Raw genomic sequence first — 22,123 nt, 5'->3', positions numbered from 1 at the left:
ACTTCATTTTAGTTTTCTAGCTCTTGGCACGTTTGTTTTATTTTATTTTGGGTCAAATTATTCGCACAATTTAGGTATGAACGGAGAGCAAGAGCTTTCAAGTTTCAATTAATTAATCGATCGGTTGTCCCTGAATCTGGCCATGAGTCCATGACTCAGTAGCTGGTGATGTAATGCAATTGACGTCATGATCGATAAGCATTAGACGTGGTTCAAGGTCAAGCCTAGCTATCTGGTATATAAATATATGTTGGTGCTTATTTCATTTACACCCAGATCGATCCATTAATCGAGTCTCTCATTCTCACTTAAGAAACAAACACCGAAAGGTTTGAGGTCTTGCTTTTCACTAATCTTATCTAGTGTGCCCTAGAAAAAAAATGGAGAAAGATTACTGTGTTACGCAACTCATCGATGGCAATGGTGAATTCAATGCTTCTGGGATCAACAACTTCACAAAGGATGTCAAGTTTGCTGCGTCCGGAGAATCCTATGCCGTCGTTGCCGTCATGGGTCCTCAGAGCAGTGGTGATTAGCCTTAGGCTTTACGGACCTGCAGTATATATTATGCTCTTCAATTTTGGTGAGTTAATTAATTTGTATATCAATTGTGACAGGGAAGAGCACTTTGATGAACCATCTTTTCCACACCGACTTCAAGGAGATGAATGGCAAAGAAGGAAGGCACGTTTGTTTCAGATCCAACTTAATTAACTTCAATATTAATTAAAAATACATATTTAGTAATTTAGTACCGCCAATTAATACATGAAGTAATATGCATACAAGTGTATGTGTCATGTCGGTGAGCTGTGACCTGTTGGTAAATTATAATTGAGTTTGATTCTCATTGACATATATAAGGGTGAGGTGGGATAAGCGTTTTTTTTTTTTTTTTTTAAAGTGTATGTGTCATGTAATATATCTATTCATTTCGATCAGGAAGCAAACAACATTGGGCATTTGGATAGCCAAGTGCGTTGGCATCACGCCTTACACGATCGCCGTGGATTTGGAGGGCAGTGATGGCAGGGAGAGAGGCTCGGTATGTAATTAATCAACTAATTCAGTTCTATCATCTATAAATTAATAGCATTCATATACATATACGTACATACGCGCGCGTGTCTATATATATATATATATATATATATAATAGTTAAGCTTATTATTGATTAAATTTTGAACTTTCCAGCATGATACCGCATTCGAGAAACAAAGTGCTCTATTTGCACTAGCAGTTTCAGACATTGTTCTGATGAATATGTGAGTTCCCCCGTAATTTATATGTGGCTTTATTAAGAACTAGCCTAATTAAGATACTGGAAATGGCCCTTAGCTGATGTGACATTCTATGTCAAACACGTACAGGTGGTGCACTGAAATTGGTCGAGAGCAGGCTGCAAACAAACCTTTACTAAGAACAGTCTTCCAGGCACTGGCTCATTCTCTATTAAATTATGACCATTATGACCATGCCAATTGAAATTAACTATCTTTCATCATCAATCCGTACCAGTTAATTAATGGACATGTTTTCAGGTTTTATTATTATAAATATTGTACATTTATACAGGTTATGATGAGCTTATTCGGCCCCGGCCGTAAGAAGACACTACTGTTTGTTGTACGTGATAAAATTCCAGAGGTAGGTCTCAAAGCATCGCATCGCTGTTTAATGTTATGCATGTTGTATTAGTATTGTTAATTTGTTCCTTAAGAATTTTAAATTTGTCGGTGTTCGATGTTAATTTGTCTAGACCCCGTTAGATAAGCTCAAGGCTACTTTATTGGAAGATATTCACAAGGTAACTACATCTTCATCAACACCTAGCGATTGACTTATATTGTACGTGTAACTTTTGTATTCTTTAGTTTGTCTCTAATTAATTCACACAACTTGATCTGCAGATATGGGATGAAGTTCCGAAGCCCCATGAACATGAAAGTACCCATCTCAGTGAATGTTTCAGGGTTAGATATACATCTCCTTCTTTTTATGTATTTGTTTCTCTTACCAGAAGTAGGTTATTAGCGAGATACGCTTTCAATGGCAGATAGGCAGATACTGATATTTTTTGGTCTAGGATTCATAAGAGTACCGGATCTTTAGGTTTATAATGACAACTAAGACTTGTAATCGTTTATTCTCGCTCTATGCTGATCTTCTTCTATAGTGATAACAATGTTAATTATTCAAATTTCAAAGCTTGTTGTCTCTAATTATAACAATTTCTGACATGATATATCAGGTAGAAGTAGTTGCTATGTCCCATTACGTCTACGAGAGGAAGAAGTTTGAGGAGGAGGTAACCCCTTCTTTCTAACATCCTTTTCTTAGTTCTAAGCGTTTATTTTGGGAAAAATTCTTATGTTACACTAACTCAATCCTTTCATTACCAACTAAGCTATAGGACATTTCTCCCTAACAATATGTTCAAGTTCAATCCCTTTACCCTGGGATTAACAAAGAAAAGAAAACAGTGAATCTACTCAATAATCTACTGTGGCACTTATTAATTTAATTAAGGGTTGTGGCCTCTACCAAGCAGGTTGCTGAACTGAGGCAGCGTTTTTCCAACTCTATTTCTCCTGGAGGGCTTGCTGGTGGTGATAGAAGAGGTGTTGTCCCCGCATCAGGATTTTCTTTCAGTGCGCAGCAAATTTGGAAACAAATCAAAGAGAACAAGGACCTGGATCTTCCTTCTCTCAATGTCTGTCCATTAATTAGTCCTTTTTTCTTTTTCTTTCCTCCATACGTATCAATTAGAAAAGAAAATTACCAACACATCCTAAATGTTAGTTTACAAATACTTTTTCACTTTTTTTGTTCTTTAAAGAACAAAAAAAGAGAAAAAGTATTTGTAAACTAACATTTAGGATGTGTTGGTAATTTTCTTTTATTCTTTGAAACAAAATCTTATATAAATTTGATGCCATTGATAACTTTAGAGTGTGTGAATAAAAACATTTCTCGATTATAATGTCTCGTATGCATTAAGTGACTGTGTTCTCATGAATATTCAGTAACAATAAAAATAATTTATGCGTGTACTCTATATAATTTAGGTTATGGTTGCAAACTTTCGGTGTGATGATATTGCGAAACAGAAATTTGATGAGTTGACCAAAAATCAGGTACATATCTTTTTTTTTTTTTTGAACAATAGGTATATATCTATTTATCTTCAGTAATGTTTGAGACGCTTCTACAGTTCTACTTCATGTATGACTAATTACTTGAAATATGAACCTGATTCAGGATTGGTTGAAATTGGAGGAAGCTGTCAAAAGTGGTCCTGTGAAAGGTTTCGGTGAAAGGCTCAGCTTAATTCTGGAGACATGTTTTAATGAGTAATTTCCATATTTTCCCTCGAGTTATTTAATTTCTGAAATTAAGGAAGGGATTAATTAATTAATTATTGAATCACCAAAAGAGTTCTGTCCAAATGAAATTGATGAAACAGAGGGATTAACTTGACGGGAAGTGTAATAATCAAACTAATCAATTATGCCACACTTCAGAGGCATTGCATGATTCCTCTGTAGGAGAAGGACTTTTTTGTTTGTTTGATTGTTTATAGAACAAGTTAATTACATGCGTCTGTAGTTTTGACCTTTTTAGTATCGTGTTTGATCATAGATATGAGATAGAGGCCAAATTCTTTGACGAAGGTGTAAAGAACACGAAACGACATGACGTATTGGAGAAAAGAGCATATGAGGTTGGCTAGCTCTCTAATCTCAGCAGAGATTTCAGTTTGGTTGTCTTTGATTGCATATATATGTCCATAACCTTAAACGTACTCTATATAAAATTAAGTATGTAGATATACGCGTATATGAATAATCTGGTTTGCCTCTCAATTAACTTTCAGTTTGTGCAACCTGCCTATACTACCATGCTCGAACACATACGTTCTAAAGCATATAAAGAGTTTGAAGCGAGATTGACTGAGGCATTAGCCAAAGGAGAAGCATTAGTTGCAGCTGTTGAGACCCTTACTCGGGCTTCTATTACTGAGTTTGACCAAGGATGTGCAGGTAGCTTTCATCTTTCTGTACAGTAGTAGTTCTTTTGATGATATATGCATCGGTCCTTGTTAACGATTCAAATACCCACTACATTTTGGTAGATGCTGCCATAAAACAAGCTGTTAAGTGGGATTACTCAAGCATTCGGGATAAACTCCGATCTGATATAGAAGCACGTGTGCATTGTGTTTATAATGATAACATCATTGCAGACTTGAAAAGAATGAATCTGGAAAATAAGGTAATCTTCTATTGTTCTACAAAGAAAATGTATCAAGCTATAATTATTATATGTTTGAGCATAATTATTTACTTATGCGCAGAATATACTCAAATCACTTGATGCAGATGATTTATGTTTTGCAGCAATAAAAAAAAAATGTTACTCTTTTATCTGCACGAGATGGCAGTTTGGTATCATTAATCACACATCTTCCTTTTGTATTTTCAGGAGGAAGCTCAGAAGCAGATAGACAGGTTGATAGAATTGCATCAACAAGACCAAGAAACAAATGCCAGACAGATGGTAATTAATCTCATGAGTTATTGAACTTTAGATTCTTATATGCATGAGGATACTTGTATTACCTTATGCTGACCTCTTTTATATAATGAATGGCTGAATATTTTCAGGAGCAACTGAAGGAACTAAACAGTAGGGGGCTACTTTATTTTATTCGACAGTTGTTCGACGATCCGAACGTAAAAATTCTTGCCACCTTAGTGAATCCTGAATTGGGTGCGGCACTGGAGGTTGGAAATCAAATTCTTAAAGTGACTGATCAGATTAAGCTGTAGAGGAGCAAAGACGTGACGACCGTCGGGGCTAATTTCCTGTTTTGGTTTCTGGGGTGTGTGCACAATTTTCTATTCCGTCTTCGGGAAGAAAGTTTGAATAAGATGTGTGTTTCCATTGTTCATCTATTTGCTAGTTCCCTAGGGTTTACTGCTACCATGTAAACCCCGCAACAGTAATTGCGGAAGTGTTGTACTATTGTATTTATTACTAATAAAATCGTGAGAGTTCTCGATCTTTTAATTCTCACAAACAGTTTTGGCCGGCCGGCCCAAAAACTAAAATTTCTGAGCTTATCGCTATGCTGGTCTTATGTAACATTTTTTATATTTTTTTATATTGGATATTGGATGGGAATCCACAAATGTAAATTGGTCAGCAACTGACCGATGTGTTCATTGCACCTAGCTTAATCCTAAATCAATTTCCAAAGCAATCTAAGAAACTAATAGATATCAACTATTTTACTATTTATAACGTCATAGAATATCAAACTAGATTCAGGACTGGCATAAAAGGGAAAAACGGCCGACTCCGGAGTGAAATTAGAAAGTTGATTCCACGCTCTATTTTGCAATTGGAGGCGAAAAATTGTTATAAGCAACTAAAAGCAGCTGTAACCTGAAAAGGGAAAGTATGCTACAGATAAGCATTTTTGAAGCTTAAGACATGTCTTTGGAGATGATTTCTCCCAACATACCACCAACTCCGTTAACGGGCTTGTAGGCCACTGGATGAGTCAAGTCAATTAATGTCATAACCATTTCTTGGTTCTAAGTTTAGGAATAGTCAGGTCTGCTCCTCCATGATAGCTAGAAGAAGACGAAGCAAGAAAATGAAGCAAAATGTATTTCAGAGTCTAATAAAAGTACAAGAGGTCATCAGGTATTTATAGCAGTGAGCTGAACCCATAGATGACTTGCACAAGAACACGTGTCAAGCATCCAACACTCATTACATAACAATCACACAAGCTGAGCTAACAAACTAGTAACAGACTTAGTACAATTAACAAGCTAATTAAGAAGACGAGGTTAACTAATTAACCCTAATTAGTAACTAATTAACTATATAATCCTAACACCCCTCCTTAGCTTGATGGGGAGGAAGTAGCATCAAGCTGGAGCATAAGTATGAGTGTTGAGGTGAGCAAAGGCCTTTAGTGAATAGATCAGCCAGTTGATCTTTGGAGGTGACAAACTGAAGCTGGAGAGAGCCAGCCTTGACCTGATTTCTGGTGAAGTGAACATCTACTTCAATATGCTTGAGTTTAGAGTGATAGACTGGATTGGTAGCCAATGCAAGAGCAGAGATATTGTCACAGTGAAGAACTGGGACATCAGCCAAAGTGACATGAAGATCACGAAAAAGATGTACGAGCCACAAAATCTCAGAAGTTGTATCTGCCATACTCCGGTATTCTGCTTCAGTGGAAGAACGAGACACAGCAGTCTGCTTTTTGCTACACCAGGAGATTGGGGCATCATGGAACAAAAGAATAAACCCAGTGGTGGATTTCCTATCATTGGAACAAACCTGGCTTTGATACCATGATAGCTAGAAGAAGACGAAGCAAGAAAATGAAGCAAAATGTATTTCAGAGTCTAATAAAAGTACAAGAGGTCATCAGGTATTTATAGCAGTGAGCTGAACCCATAGATGACTTGCACAAGAACACGTGTCAAGCATCCAACACTCATTACATAACAATCACACAAGCTGAGCTAACAAACTAGTAACAGACTTAGTACAATTAACAAAGCTAATTAAGAAGACGAGGTTAACTAATTAACCCTAATTAGTAACTAATTAACTATATAATCCTAACCCTCCAAACCCATCCATTATGGCAATCGCTGATGGGATCTCAGCTCTAGCTGTCAAACTACACAGGACAGAACCAAAAAGATAAGCAACTTCTCGATGCAAAAAATCAAACAACTTTAGCATCTCTCTGAACTTTTGGTCACACTATCTACCCAATTGACATATCTGTGGCTTTCATGTTCCTTTTCTTCACGTTTCATTCCATGAAACCTTTGTAAAGATCTACCAACACCAAATTGGACATCAAAATTGAGAGACTTACGAGACTTCCACACATGCTTCCATCGCCTAGAAAGGGTAATAGTAGCTGCTGCTTCCTTTATCGGCAAGAGGGACACTATATTAACAAGAAGTTCATCTGGCAACCCACCGATTCGGTCCACCACATTGTACTTGCCATTTTGTTTCTCTATTTTGTGTAAATCTTTTCTTTTCCTTTTTGCCTTGCACCCGTACTCATGCTTCTAATAGATGAATTGGCCCGAAAAGAAAGAAAACAAATACATAGAAAAGAGAAAGGACTGAGGAGAGTTACGGGTTCACAACTCCATTAAAGCATTGAACTTATTTTACATACAACAACTAACACAACAAGGAAACTATATTATAGCAGGAGAAGAAAAAAGGACGCAACTTTCTACACCTAAGAATCTAAGATATTTTAAACTGAAAACAGATCCAAATTTTAAACGAAGAACTGGATATGTATATGTGATCAACAAGGTATATCTGCATTATATATCCAGCAAATATAAAAATATATATATATATATATATATATATAAAATTATTGAAGAATGTTGACATTTAGTGTGCCTTGTCATCAAATTAGGATTAGTTCTATAGTTATAATATGAGAGATTTCCTACTCCGACTTAGAATATGAATCCTTGAACTCCAAGATTATGTACTTTGTAATCCCCATATTTAGGGCTCCTATTATCAATAAAGATACACAATTCTCTCCACAATTTCTTCGCATCCTAATATCCTAAACCATGTTATCTGCACGAGCCCTGACCTTGAAATCAAAAACTCAAAACCAGAAAATTCTCCAACGTTAGCCTTGCCAAGCACCTAGCCCGCACTAGTTCGCCTGCCCCTGCAGCCCTCTCTGCTAGATCTGCCAACCAGCACAACCAGCCACCTCGGCCAACCTCTAGACCGCACCGGCCACATCTTGGCCATATTCCAATGTACTCCGGTCAAGCTACCTAGCAGCCTTGAAACAAGTCTAGCACGCACCAAGCTTCCAAGCATCCAATGTTTCAAGCTCCAATTTCAACCAAGATGTCGAAACTGAAGCTCAACTTTCATGCGCTTGATTCAACTGGCTTGGAATACCACAGTTAGGTCACCAATGTTGAAAACCACCTCACTTTGAAAGGGATCTTGCCCATAATTCAGGCACCAAATCTGAACCTCTTATTTGAGCTGACGCCTACAAAGAATGCTACTGCACTCATCTTGATGCAATGCCACATGGATAAATCACTCCGAATGGAGTACATGTCGATCAAGGACTCGAGAGAATTATGGTTGGCACTACAAGAGCGTTTTGGCAATATTCAAGATTCCCTCCTCCCTGACTTGAAGGTTCAATGGAACAATTTGTGCTTCTTGGACTTCAAGACCGTCTCTGAATATCATTCAGAAGCTCTACGCCTCAAATCCATGTTGAGGTTTTGTGGACAAACCATCACAAAGCAAGAGATAATTGAGAAAACTCTCTCCACCTTCCCCATCTTAGCACTTTCAGTATCCAAGCAATACAGAGGTGAGTACAATGTTGGACGGATAATGAGGTTTCATCAGCTAATCAATGTTATGTTTGTAGATGAGAAATATGACAACATCCTCATGAAGAATTATAATTCAAGGCCTATTGGAACTAAGAGCGTTCACGAGGCGAATTATAATGCATCCAAAGAAGGGCACAAGGAGTAGAACCCTAAACATAATGGACAAACCGGACGTGTGGATCCACACAATCACCCTACAAAGGAAGGTAATGTTCACAATGAAGGACAGACACGTGACAACACATGGCAACGTGGGAGAGAAGGCCGTGGTGCACTAGGACATGGCGGTGCCGCCCAAGGCCGTGGTCATGGCACCAATTCTTTTAGGGGACGCCAACCAAGTGCAAACAATGCACCTCAATTAAAGGGAGGCAACCACAATGACTTGTATCATCGGTGTGGATCAAGTGAGCATTGGTTCAAGCAATGCAATACAAGCAACAAGTTAGCTGCACAATATAAGGCGTATGGGAGCTAAGAGAGCAAGAGGCCTATTTAGCTGAAGAAGGAGATGATGGTGATGACAATCACGTCAATTTCACCATAGTGGACTTCAAATCTGACAAAGAATTGCACAAAGATGTTGCAGATTTTGATTAGAATAGTCCTTTTTATTGTCCAAGAATTATGTAATGGCAATTATGCCTTAAGACAATAAAAAGACATTTTGTATTAACTCTTTCTCATTAGGCTCATCCAAAATTAATTGTGATGTCTAGGAAAGGTTTGAACTGAGAGAACGGTTTTACAAGTGAGCATAGCTCCACCAAAATCTCACCTTACCTGGTCACAACCAAATTGGAGTTACCGAATGGATTGAGTGACTACAATTTGTCTAAGTTTGACTTTTATTTGGGATTAGATTTTGGTCAAGAAACTTTGATGTAATCATTATTAATAAAGTCTCGATTTATTTTGATTGAATGTCTTGGACATATTTTAATTTTGAACTTTATAATTTTTCAGTATGTTTCCCGGAGAGCTCGAATGCCTCGTGGATAGTGCAACTACACATACTATACTTCAAAATAGGCAACTAGTTATATAGATGTTGCCTACTCGATCTTCTGTGACTATAATGGCTGGATCATCAAAATTGATTCATGGTAGAGGACCGACCCAATTTATGTTGCCAAATGGCACAAATATTAATGTCACCAAAGCTCTTTATGCTCATAGGGCTGGAAGAACCCTATTGAGTTTCAAAGATATAAGAGCCAATGGTTTTCATGTGGAAACACATTGTGAGAATGAACAAGAGTTCCTTTGCATCACCTTTAATGACTATGGACATAAACGAGTCTTAGAGAAACTTATGTGTCTTTCTAGTGGATTGTATGCAACCATTATTCGAATAATTGAAGCCAACCATGTCATGAGAGATGACTTATGGGATTCTGACACATATAAGCTTTGGCATGACCTTTTGGGACATCCAGGTCGTGATATGATGATCTGTATACTAAAGATTTTACACAGACATCCATTCTTCAAAGCAAATAGAAGTAAAACTTGAATTTTGGACCAAGGAGTAGCATCCGCACCTCACGGAGCCACCCCCCTGCAAGTCCCGCCATCTTAGGCAGGCACTGCCTACCCCATGTAGCCCAAAAGTGGCTTTGACGCCACAAGTGACTCCTTGACTCCTATTTCTATTTCTCAAGTCAATTGTGACTTCATGGCTCAACCAAAATCCTCATTGGTTGCTTCTAAAGCCCATCTTTTATTCTGCAAAGCCTGCTCTTTAGCAAAATTAGGATCGAGACCATCCTATGCAAATGACACAAAAGAAAACATTCCATTCTTGTAAAGAATCCAAGGTGATATATGTGGACCTATTCAACCACCTTGCAGACCATTTAGATATTTTATTGTGTTGGTTGATGCATCGACACGCTGGTCACATGTCATGCTATTATCGACAAGGAACGCTGCATTTGCTAAACTCCTCACACAAATTATTAAGTTAAGGGATCACCACCCTGATCATCCCTTTATGTCCATCAGACTTAACAATGCTAGGGAGTTTACATCAAAAAGTTTTGATGATTATTGCATATCCATTGGGATTGAAGTTGAACATCCAGTTCCTCATGTTCACACCCAAAATGGTCTCAGAGAAGTTACCATTAAACAACTACAAATGGTTGCTCGAGCATTGGTAATACACACCAATCTTCCTATTTCTGCTTGGGGCTATGCAATATTGCAAGCAACTATGCTTATTCGTCCAAGACCTACTGCCATTCAACCCTTTTCTGCATCGCAGATGGTTATTGAGTATGAGTCTGATGTCTCACACTTACGCATATTTGGGTGTGTAGTTTATGTGCCAATTGCGCCGCCACAGCGCACCAAAATGGGTCCTCAAAGACGATTAGGTATTTATGTTGGATATGACTCTGCAACTATTATCCTCTTCTTAGAACCCTTGACAGGGGATCTCTTTACCGCTAGATTGCGGATTGTCACTTTGATGAGACAGTCTTCCCATCGTTAGGGAGAGATAAGAACACTAATGTTCAACAGAACGACATGAATTGTCATGGTCTATCCCCACTTTGTCTCATCTTGATCTCCGAACAGTACAGTCTGAAATTGAAGTGCGGAGAATTCTCGATCTTCAGAATGTAGCAGATTCGATGCCTGATGGGTTTTCTGATATTACTAAAGTGACGAGATCACACATACCTGCTACAAATGTGCCTGCAAGGATTGAAGTCCTTGAAATTAGAGGACATGATCCCGTACCCAAAGGAGTAGAGCACGACGCCACCATCCCCTCTATGGGTGACGCAGTGGCTCAGGCCAGGCTCCCTGCAAGGAAGCGAAGGAGACCCAAACGTTTGATGGATTCTCGTCTAAGAAAGAAAGCGAGTTTGGCACAAAATAATCCATTAATCATTAATATAAGTAATCCGTCTCATGAGAATATTCCGGATTATGGTTATGTCCAAGAGACATCATTGGGGGACACTCCAATGTCAGAACCAATTCCAGAGAATAGAGAGATCTCCATGAATTATACTAGTGTACATGAGACGATGAATAGAAACTCTATTTCTATTAATGATGCTTTTGCATATCCTCTTGCAAAAGGAATTATAGAGTATGATGATATCGAACATCGCCCAGTTGAAGAATGTCAACAAAGAGTGGATTGGCCTAAATGGAAAGCTGCGATCTAGGCTGAATTAAATTCACTAGCAAAGAGATATGTATTTGGGCCTATAACACATACACCCCCAAGTGTAAAGCCTGTTAACCATAAGTGGGTCTTTGTTAGAAAGCGTATTGATAAAAATGAGGTTATTAGATACAAAGCCTGCCTTGTGGCTCAAGGTTTCTCACAACATCCTGGAATCGATTACGGGGAGACATATTCTCCCATAATGGATGTTATAGCATTCCGCTACTTTGTCAGTTTGGTAGCTTCCGAAAAACTTGACATGCAGCTTATGGATATGGTTACAGTATATCTCTATAAGAACTAGATTCAGAGATATACATGAAGATTCCAGATGGACTTCAATTACCCAAATCAAGTGGCTCTAAACCACGGAGCGCATTTTTAAAACGTTCACTATATGGATTAAAACAATCCGGATGGATGTGGTATAACCGTCTAAATGACTATTTGATTGGGAATGGATATATCAATAATGAAATATGCCCATGTGTGTTCATTAAAAGGACAAGTTTCAGATTTGCAATTATAGCAGTATGTTGATGACATGAACCTGATTGGAACTCTAGATGAGTTAAAGGAAACTGCTACATACCAAGGTTCGAAAAATCGTTAGGTGCTAATCGGGCAGTACATGGTTAGGGGACTAGCGCTCAGATAACTAGGTGTCTTTGTATTTTTTAATTTTTATTCTATTGTTATAGCATTTATTTACATAATTAGGAATATATCAAGACTTAATGTCTTGAAAAAAAAAACTTAAAAGAATATATATATATATATATATATATATATATATAAGTGTAATAACTTATAATCTCCATCTACCCAAAAAAAATAAAATAAAAGATGGCCCTGGACCTTTTGGATGTATGTTGACCATTCGTCCCATGTGCCTCCATCATGAGATAAACTTTCTTCACTTTTTTCCTTATCTCCATCCACTCAAATCCTTTATTTGATTTTTTATTCTTATCTGCAAACAAGCCAACAACAATGACGACTCTCTCCAGACCTCATCCAACAATGATGTCGTCCATGTCTGCAAAGCCTTTAAGGGCTTCGACTACAACACCTCCACTATCATCAACATACTTGGAGGACCTCATGAAGCGCCTCTCCTCCGAGCTGAGTGGAAATAATAAGAAAGATCTCTTCGTTTGGATCCCGACCCGGCCACTCGTGACGCCACCATCCTCCATCAAGCCCTCACCACCGTCAATCTCCGCAGCGCTACCGAAGTCATCTTCTCCCAAACCCCCTCCCAGATTGCCCAATTCAAACAACTGTGCTCCACAATTTTCAATACTCATCTTGACCACCTAGCGCCTACCCGTCTCTGCCCAGGCGCCTAGTCGGCTACCCAGGCTGCCTAGGAGGTCGCCCAAGTCCATCTCGCCCAATCCCACCGATTTGGCACTAATCGAGTCGGATGGCCGCCGCCCAGTGCCTAGGCGGCCGAGTTTTAAAACACTGCTAAATACTTGAAATCCTAATTTGACATGAAATATCTTGGGAAAGCACCATTTTGTCTCGAATTAGAACTCGAGCACCGTAGTGATGGGATTTTGATCCATCAGTCTGCTTATACTCAGAAAATTCTAAGGCGCTTTAATGAAGATAAAGCAAAGCCTGTGAGTACTCCCATGATTGGCCGTAATCTTGAGCATGGAAAAGATCCATTCCGTCCAAAGAATGAGGACGAAGAATTACTAGAGGCCGAAGTGCCTTATGATCTAAGTGCAATAGGCGCATTATTGTACTTAGCTCAATGCACAAGACCGGACATCTCATTCGCAGTGAACTTGTTAGCTCGACATAGTTCTGCGCCAACACACTGCCATTGGATTAGTGTAAAGACAATCTTACATTACTTAAAGGGTACAATTGATATGGGCTTTTTTTTTATCCCTACAGAGAGAAGAGAAATGACGGAAATTTAGGATCGTACCCCATAAGGCGAAAAGCCGCAGTCCATGATCGTGTGACCGGCCATATCGCCGGCGCCGTCCATGGTGGCCAGCGTTCTCCTCCTCTCCTCCATCAAAATGAAAGTAATGTTTTGATGGGTTTTACTGATGCAGGGTACCTCTCTGACCCTCACAAAGGTCGCTCCCAAACAGGTTATGTTTTTACCATGGGAAGCATCGCGATATCTTGGAGGTCTACAAAACAGACCCTTGTCGCTACTTCCTCAAATCATGCAGAGATTATTGCTTTACATGAAGCTGTGCGTGAATGCATATGGCTAAAGTCTATAATTAGACATATTCGAGGAACTTGTGGTTTAAAGTCTACCAAAGATGAACCTACATACATTTATGAGGATAATGCAGCTTGTATTGAACAAATAAAGTTAGATTTCATCAAGGGTGACAACACCAAGCATATATCGCCTAAGTTCTTTTATAATCAGTAACAACAATCACTTCTAAAGATTGAAGTGAATCAAATCCGATCAAAGGATAATGTAGTGGACTTATTCACTAAGTCGTTACCTAAATCCACCTTCGAGAAACATGTGAAGAGCATCGGATTAAGAAAGTTATCTGAACACCCATGATTTTAGTAATCAAGGGGAGATGTCAAGGGGAGATGTCAAGATCAGGGGGCCTATCCAGCAGCGCCCACTCATTGACGATGGCCTCCAGCCTCGTCAGCACTAGGTGCGTGTGGCCGGACGGGTTTGTGATTGGTTTTCGGTGGGTGGTTGTCAGATTTTGAGGCTGCAGTGGAACGTTTTTCCTCTCTCTCAGATGGTTGTCAGGGTGGATCGGTGCTGCAGATGCAAAAGGGCTCATAGCTGGTAGAGGACAACGTAGTCGATCTGGGTTCCATAACTTGCAGTCGACCATAATGTTGTCTGGCATTTGGTGGTGGGCTGAAACGATAATGATGGAGCTGCGAGGTTTGGTTCGCTGTTGGGGAAGGATTCGGGCAGAGGTGGTCGCCGAAACCAACCTTGCAAGATTCAGACCTTTTGTGGCGGTTCCTAGAAAGCCGGAGTCAATTTTGACGGACAAGAAAATGGTTTGCAGTAGTCTTTTACTTTTCTTTATTAGGTTTTTAGGTTTTGTTTTTGGTTAGGTATAATAAGTCCCTCAAATGAGCGAGGGTTTGGTTGTCTTGGATTCATAGTTGTGCCATTGTTATGGTGTCTTTCCCGAGGACGATTTGGTTCAATTCTAGTTTACTTTTGGGCTAAATACAAATTACTACCCTGTGGTTTAGGTCTAAAATCAATTCAGTCCCTAAACTTCTAATTTCATCAAAAACACCCCTGCACTTTCAATTTTGATCTAATAGATCCAATTTGTTAGTTTTTCGACAATTGAGTTATTTAACTTGTTAATGTGGCTCATATATGGCCTATGTTTTTATGATGTGGTGTCGAGGTGGTCTGCATAGTCAATTTAGGAGTGAGTCCTACTATTAAAAATAAATAGTTTTTCAACAAATAATCCAACTATAACTTGAACCCATAACAGAATATCAATGAATTGGACCTATTAGATCAAAATTGAAAGTGCAGGGGTGTTTTTGATGAAATTATAAGTCCAGGGACTGAATTGATTTTGGACCTAAACTACAGGGTACTAACTAGTATTTAGTGTTATCGATTTGCCGATGAGCAATCCTTTACACGTGGTCTGGTACTTTTTGGACACAGTGTTGAAGAGGACGCACTATGCCAAAAAGGCCTTCAGACGACATAACTGTTCTGTCGTCTGAACGAACAAAAATGTGTCGTCTAGTACGGTGTCGTCTCTTGGGGGCATCAGACGACAGAAGTGTTCTGTCGTCTGATTTTTCAGACGACATAAAAAAAAAAGTCTTGTGTTGTCTGATGAGTTTTGCATTTTGGGAACATTGTGATCTGTATCTTTAAAAGCATTCAAACAACAGTTTTGTATTGTCTGATAAACAAAACAACCACAGTATTTTTTAAATGCTATTGTGTGAAGCATATTTGCAAGACTTATTTGTGTGGTCTGAATGCCCTTAAATAAGAAATATGAACACTCATATGTAGTGTCTTCTCTCATACAACAACAATTAAAGGTTGTGCTAATTTACTTTAAACGACAATTATATGTGGTCGTAAAGAGCATAAGAGGACAATTAAGTGTCATTCTAGGGTCCATACATACGACACTTAAGTGTTGTGTGAAAGGTCTTTTATTAGGTCTTTTATATTGTCTGTGATTGATTCCAACCACACTTATTTGTTGTTATTATACACTTTAGTCAATACTTTCGTCTAACTTATGTTGTTGTTTTGCCCTTTAGACTACAATTTTTTGTCGTCCCAATGTCAAAAAGACAATAGACTTCTAATTGGTTTTTGTGTTGTTTTTGTTCAACTGCAACCACACATTTTGGTGTGCTTTTGTTTTAGCTTGCTATTTGAGATAACACATTAGTAGTCTTCTGTTACAATTGGTATGCATGCATCTGGAAATTAAAATTGCATATTCATGAAACCACAAAATCACTCATTGCAATTTCCACTAATCCACCATTGTCTCATGTACACAAACCTAATCATGAGCATCAATTCAAAATGGCCCATATCTACTAATCTAAATCTGCAGACAAGTCCAAATGCTTAATGAAGAAAGAATTTCTACTAGACACAAGTTAAATATAGGATCTAGCTAGCTGTACTACTGTATTACACCTGATGGCTTCCCTTGGGGATCACGTAATCTCCATAATTGTCCCTTGACAGCTTCCTACGCAGAAACATGCATGATTATCACCAAAATAGGGGAGAAACAAAAATAACATGTTAAAAGGAAATCTCAATTAAAATGCCAGTCTTGTAGAAATGAACTAATATAACATGACCAAGCATCTTGGGGTACTCATGTGCTTAGACGAGAAGATATTTTGATGTAATAGTTGCCTATTTTACTTTCTTATATAGAAATAAACAGTTTCTGCATCATTTTATTTTGTGAATGTAGGCAGAGGTTGAAAATAGAGACTTAAGTAGGTGTCAAACCTTCTGCATCATTTTATGTTGCACATATTCCTTGGTGGGTCCTTGGCAGGAGAATGCAACCACAAGCTCAGAAAGTGCACCTTTTTCTACGAAGTTGTTCAGCTCATCTTCGTAATTGTAGTCCTACAATAATATCAGTAAATCAATTTAGCATTTGAGAATTAGGCAGACAAACCAGCAAGCGCCCAATACTTGTCCACCGCAACCATATGGATCTTTCTAGAGAAACTTGACTATTTCTGCATCCAAAGAATAATACGGAGGGTCCAAGTTCTGCTCCATCTTCTGTAAGAGCTAATCTTTCCTGGAAGTCTAAATCCATTATTTATTAGTGTGCTAGAAATTGGGATTTATGAAGGTGATGAACATTAGGCAGCCAATAAATACCTGCAAGAAATCCCTGAAAGGAGCAAATCCAGTTCCAGGACCAATCATGATAATGGGTACTTTAGTATCAACGGGAAGTCTGAAGTTTGATTGCCGAACAAAAATGGGTGCCCAACTACAACCATCACTTTTTGTCGAAGGCAAAGAATTATGCAGAATGATTAAAAAGAAATTATTACTTTCAAACTTGTACAAAAAGTAAAAATCATACATAGCAGTTACACAGCTAAGTTTGCTTCACATATATCCAGGGTGATATTAATACATGTAAGGATATAAGATCTTCGAAAAGATATGTAATGCTAAATTACAAACAGAAAAGTGCAAAACAATTCCTCAGCATTGCCCTGATTTCGAAAATAGAACACTCGGTTATGATATTCCAAAATCAGTAATAGGTACTCTGTTTTATAATCTAGCAAAATGCAGGTATACTACATTCATTTCAGTATTTCAGCTTGAGAGGTCTTCTAATATCAGTTCTCCTCCACGGTTGCTAGGCTCTTCAATATATAATCATGCAACAATGATTCAAAGAAAAAAACATATAAAATACCTTCATCCATGTTGAACACACTCCTTTGTGAATCCTTCCTGTTGATGTTTTGTCACAAACTAGTGCACAAGTAACATGAATTCTAGATGGTGCCATCCTGTGGAATATATTTCCAAAAAGTACACAATGAAATTCCAAGATATATGAATATAAAAGACATCTATTAACACAGAAATACATAGAAACATTATTTGTTGAAGAAGATCATCAGATTTTTCTAATGATATGTCCTACAGATACATAAGAAAGTCAACATGAAGGAGATGTCTTACAGATAAATAAGAGAAGCACAGTTACCAATCTCATCCCGGATTTGACCAGTTAGTTTATTCCCCTGCAAGTTTCTACAATTCTCAAATAAACAAAGTCATCAAACCATAAAACAGTTTTAGAGAGAGGGACAGAGGAGACAGAAACTCACAAGAGGCCACAGAGAGGCTGACATTGTCACAGAAAACTCATAAGTAAAAACCATAAAACTTTTGGAAAACACATTGCAACTCTTCATTTCCTCTTGTTTCCAGAAAGCCTAAACGTTTTGGGCTAAAAATACAACACCGGGCACATTCAAAAACAGAAACCAAAAGTCCAAAAACAAATTACACCTCTCCATTTCTGGTTTGTTTCTTAAAATCCTAAACGTTTTGGTCTAAAAACACAAACTGGGCACATTCAAAAATGGAAACCCACAACCAAAAACAGAAACAAAAAGCATAGCGTCACCCACCTTCATCGTTCAATGACGAAGCAAGAGGAAAACGCAGAAACAGTGACAACCCAAACCACAGAACATCCTCATTCTTCCTCCATTTCAAAACCACCCTCTCCTCCATCAACGTTGAATATAACCTACAATGAGCACTGTGAACTGTCAAAATACAACAGAAAGCAGATCGTTATTATATTCTTACCTATACATTCCTATCCTATTATGAGGAAGCCAGCCTCAATCTAGGAGCACTTCTTTAGACCAAAACGAAAAAATTTTAAGAGCATGAGTTTGCACACAATAGATAGCTTCTATTCCTTGGCATAAAAAGATGACTCCTATTCAATTTCTTGAAATCACGCTTCTCCTAACAAGTCTTTTAAGTTTAAAGCTATGAATGTAATGCATATCTGTTTCTTAATCAAGCAACATATTACCACTGGAACCGACTGCATGGAATTTTGGATGAGGTTTAGGATCCGTAGTTGCTGCAAACTCAAGATATCTGTTGGGACTTCATGTAGCTGCATTTGTCTATCAAGTGAAATAGATGTGGCTTAGCCTAATGATGAAACAGTGGAAAATAGATATATGCAAAAAGCATAGACATTATTGAAAACCAATATTTACAAGCAGATGCAGATACACATGCACACCTACTCCCGATGTGAGTGTGTGTCACAAGTTCACTAACCTCAGATAAAGCTCTTGCAGATACTATAAGGTAGAAAATATAGGGTGCTCTTGCCCCAATGAATTGAACGACATTCTTGCAGATACTATATTCATGCAGTATTGTTTTACCTTGGAAAGGAATTCAATGTTATTCCCATGTTGAACTTGGCTTCAAGAGCAAGTTCAAGGTCTTAAGACCAACCAAAAGGTGGTGGTGGATGACTGAACACATGAGAAATGGAAAGAGGGTATCATATGAGAGATGTAAAGAGAAATGGTTGTACTGAATCTTACGTAAAGAAAAACAAGTCCAAACATCTTTTCTTTGGACTATGACTCCATTTTCCAGCAAAACCAGAACACTGAGCATTTGCTTTTCCAGATGAGTTTTAACTAGAAGAAGAATGAACCGGCATAACACATAAACTGCACATTGAATCCATGTGACTAAGCTTACAGTATATTTTTCTTTTTAAATTTACTAGACCGTTTATGAATTTAACTCAAGAATGATCAAAATAAAAATAAAAAATTACCTGCACAAGACGGACTTAGACTACAGGTCTAGTGGCAGGCCATATGCAATAGTCTTTTATGCATGAGAATATCTTGTGCCCTCTCCACATTCACATCCAAAGCATACCTTCAATAACAAAATCCACATCCACAAATTCAATTAAGCAAGAACCCAATTCAGGTTGAAGCAATCATCACTTTCATAAAACAACACCAAATAAATACAAGTTAATAAAAGGAGTCACTACCCACAGAAGATTGAAAAACAACTAATCTAATGAACAAAAAACAGATTAACTCAAGAAGCTTGAGCTATGAAGATCACTCGAGAAAGTTTGTCTTGCACTAAATTCCCAGAAAAAAAAAAAAAGCTGTCAAGAAAAAATCAATCCAAATAAATTAGTGAGAGCTATGAAGATCACTCAAGAATATTATGTAGTATAAATTTATCCATGATCTGAGTACCTCTCTTATACTAGCATCACTTCCCAAATCATTGCCCTGAACAACAGAACGTGAAAAATTAGTTGGCTGAAACAATTTGGAATTTCTGGCCATAGTCTACAGGAATATTAGTATATAGGTCACAAATTCTAATTTCTGCTGCAACTCAGAAATAAAGGGAATTGATGATTACACTGAACTTTTACTGTAACAGTTGTTCCAACTCGGCCTCTAAGCTTCTGTACTGCTGCTTCAGTGTCAACACCATGCATTAAACTTCTCACCTGAAGTGATACACACATTATTTGAAACTAATATTCGACAAGTTAGTTAGGCCATGGAGAAACAGAATTTTGCAACACATTGTCATAATTAAGGAATATCCTACACTCTTGAATGAAACTCTCAAAATTGTTCACTGACCCAGCAATCAAACAGAATCCATACTGAAATCAAAACCAGAATTTCAATATTTCAATCAAAATCGAAATTACATGAACTTACCCCAAAAACTAAGTATCGATCACAACCCTATACCTAAGTTCCTCATCTTCTCCTTGGCTCAAAATGCAGTTATCCAAAACGCAGGTCCTCTTCCTCCTCACAGCAAAACCGAACAATACCCCTACAAAATCGAAACCCAATTGAATTCAAAACCAACCACAGCAAAAAGATTGAAACCCATATCAATCCAAACCCAACCGCAACAAAAACCCCAATCAAAACAAAAAAAAATAGGAATCTGGGAAACAATACCTTCGATAGCCAAGCTTTCAAGATTGATCCAAATGAAAGGCGAACTGACTTCTTCTCCCGCTCTCTCGATTCCAACAGTATCGCCTTCCACTACTCCAGTCTAATTCGAGGAGAAAGGGTCGGTGCCGTCGACCTTCGAGGATAGAGGGAGAGGGCTAGTGCCGGCGACTGTCCAGGAGAGATTGAGAGACAGAGAGACAGAGAGAGAGAGAGAGAGAGAGAGAGAGAGAGAGACGACGAGTCACTACGTGATTGCCTTCGAATTCATGGAGAGACCAAGACAACAGTCACTGAATGCCGCCGTTTCGCCGCCATCGACAGTGAAGGAGGCTGAGAGTCAGAGAGAGAGAGAGGTCTGGGTTTTCAGTAATTGAAACACCTCATTTTGACGAGGATAAGAGGAAAAGTAAAATCCAATCACCCCAAATAGAAGAAAAACCTAATCGAAATCAAACCTAAAATCGAAACTAAGAAGAAGAGGGAGAGACTAAGAAGAAGAATCAAGTGGGCAAGAAGACGAAGGAGAGAGTGAGAATCGAGTTCTGAAGGAGCTGAGTGAGAAGGAGAGAGGCTGGTTTTTGAGGTTTTCAGTTTTGCGAATTATAGGTCAAGCTGAGGGAGCTGATCGAGTGAGAATGACAGAAAATGACTTAATTGTGAGGGATCTATGTCCAAAAGCACAAGTCAAAATAAATTGGAAAATTTTAAAACCCACACTCAGACAACATTTAAATGTTGTCTGAATGTCACAAATTCTAGTCAACTATGGCGTGGCTATTTGAGAGGGAAAAGACTCAATCAACTTTTGGATATCCCTCCAAAATCACCACCTTCTACAACTACACAAATGTGTTATCTGAATACTCACCATTTATCCAAATTTGAGATAGGAAATCACTACCTTCTACAACTACACAAATGTGTTGTCTGAATGCTCACCATTTATCTAAATTTGAGATAGAAAATCACCACCTTCTACAACTACACAAATGTGTTGTCTGAATGCTCACCATTTTTCCAAAATAAACCAGTATGGTTTTAGTGTATATTCAGACGACAGAAAAAAAAATTATGTCGTCTGAAAAACTCAGACGACATAAAACAAAACTTATGTCGTCTGATGCGTGTCGTCTGATGCGTTTCGTCTGAAGGCTTTTTGGCATAGTGACGACATCTTCTTTGCTGTTGACTACGAGGTATTATTAGAACTTTTGGGATTACATGCTCAATGTAGCCTCAGAAAGGGGTGTTTTGTGGTTAGAGTTTGGATCCATTAGCTTGATGGTATATGTGACCGCAGTTTTCTTGGGGTATTGGCTTATGTCTCCCCACCCCCCCCCCCCCCCCCCCCCCCCCCCCCCACATGTATGATTTCTAGTTGATTGAATGAAATATCTATCTTTTCCTCAAAAAAAAAAAAAAAGG

General features: G+C 38.3%; 1 protein-coding gene and 2 long non-coding RNA genes across 8 annotated transcripts; 1 reads left to right on the top strand and 2 right to left on the bottom strand.

Annotated features, from left to right (window-relative positions):
* Window positions 1-322: 322 nt before the first annotated feature.
* Window positions 323-5,050, top strand: LOC112179278 (protein ROOT HAIR DEFECTIVE 3 homolog 2). The gene is made up of 17 exons (XM_040512201.1): window positions 323-528; window positions 618-684; window positions 943-1,045; window positions 1,196-1,266; window positions 1,372-1,435; window positions 1,577-1,648; window positions 1,761-1,808; window positions 1,912-1,974; window positions 2,253-2,309; window positions 2,553-2,714; window positions 3,070-3,138; window positions 3,263-3,354; window positions 3,644-3,725; window positions 3,879-4,044; window positions 4,137-4,276; window positions 4,487-4,561; window positions 4,669-5,050. Exons 1-17 carry the CDS (start codon window positions 381-383, stop codon window positions 4,831-4,833), a joined length of 1,644 nt encoding a protein of 547 aa, XP_040368135.1. The 5' UTR covers window positions 323-380; the 3' UTR covers window positions 4,834-5,050.
* A 2,894-nt stretch (window positions 5,051-7,944) lies between these two features.
* LOC112180557 lies at window positions 7,945-19,030 on the bottom strand. 4 transcript variants are annotated; one of them, XR_002928356.2, is made up of 9 exons: window positions 19,002-19,030; window positions 18,745-18,841; window positions 18,326-18,466; window positions 17,871-17,942; window positions 17,599-17,695; window positions 17,043-17,169; window positions 16,656-16,967; window positions 8,322-8,323; window positions 7,945-7,957 (listed from the first exon to the last, which is right to left on the bottom strand). It is a non-coding gene; the product is annotated as an uncharacterized LOC112180557 (long non-coding RNA). The 4 variants fall into 4 exon arrangements; XR_005803672.1 differs by having other exon boundaries at window positions 18,326-18,447; XR_002928355.2 differs by having other exon boundaries at window positions 17,871-17,932; window positions 18,326-18,447.
* A 125-nt stretch (window positions 19,031-19,155) lies between these two features.
* On the bottom strand, window positions 19,156-21,767 carry LOC112176174. Of its 3 annotated transcripts, XR_005803979.1 has the most exons (5): window positions 21,709-21,767; window positions 20,699-21,028; window positions 20,447-20,567; window positions 19,519-19,625; window positions 19,156-19,204 (listed from the first exon to the last, which is right to left on the bottom strand). It is a non-coding gene; the product is annotated as an uncharacterized LOC112176174 (long non-coding RNA). The 3 variants fall into 3 exon arrangements; XR_002926843.2 differs by lacking the exon at window positions 21,709-21,767 and having other exon boundaries at window positions 20,699-21,465; XR_002926842.2 differs by lacking the exons at window positions 19,156-19,204; window positions 21,709-21,767 and adding an exon at window positions 19,346-19,408 and having other exon boundaries at window positions 20,699-21,465.
* Between the last annotated feature and the right edge of the window lie 356 nt (window positions 21,768-22,123).

This window comes from Rosa chinensis, chromosome 7 (genome assembly GCF_002994745.2).
Source record: "Rosa chinensis cultivar Old Blush chromosome 7, RchiOBHm-V2, whole genome shotgun sequence".
Lineage (NCBI taxonomy): Eukaryota > Viridiplantae > Streptophyta > Magnoliopsida > Rosales > Rosaceae > Rosa > Rosa chinensis.
Note: the sequence above shows the minus strand (reverse complement) of the source record. Positions and strands in the feature narration are given on the sequence as shown.

What these genes read in the sequence shown, in the direction of transcription:
- LOC112179278 (XM_040512201.1), top strand. Translation starts at nt 381, where the DNA reads ATGGAGAAAGATTACTGTGTTACGCAACTCATCGATGGCAATGGTGAA. An exon ending in TATTGGAAGATATTCACAAG is followed by an intron (nt 1,809 to 1,911) that starts GTAACTACATCT and finishes CTTGATCTGCAG; the next exon opens with ATATGGGATGAAGTTCCGAA. An exon ending in ATCTCAGTGAATGTTTCAGG is followed by an intron (nt 1,975 to 2,252) that starts GTTAGATATACA and finishes ATGATATATCAG; the next exon opens with GTAGAAGTAGTTGCTATGTC.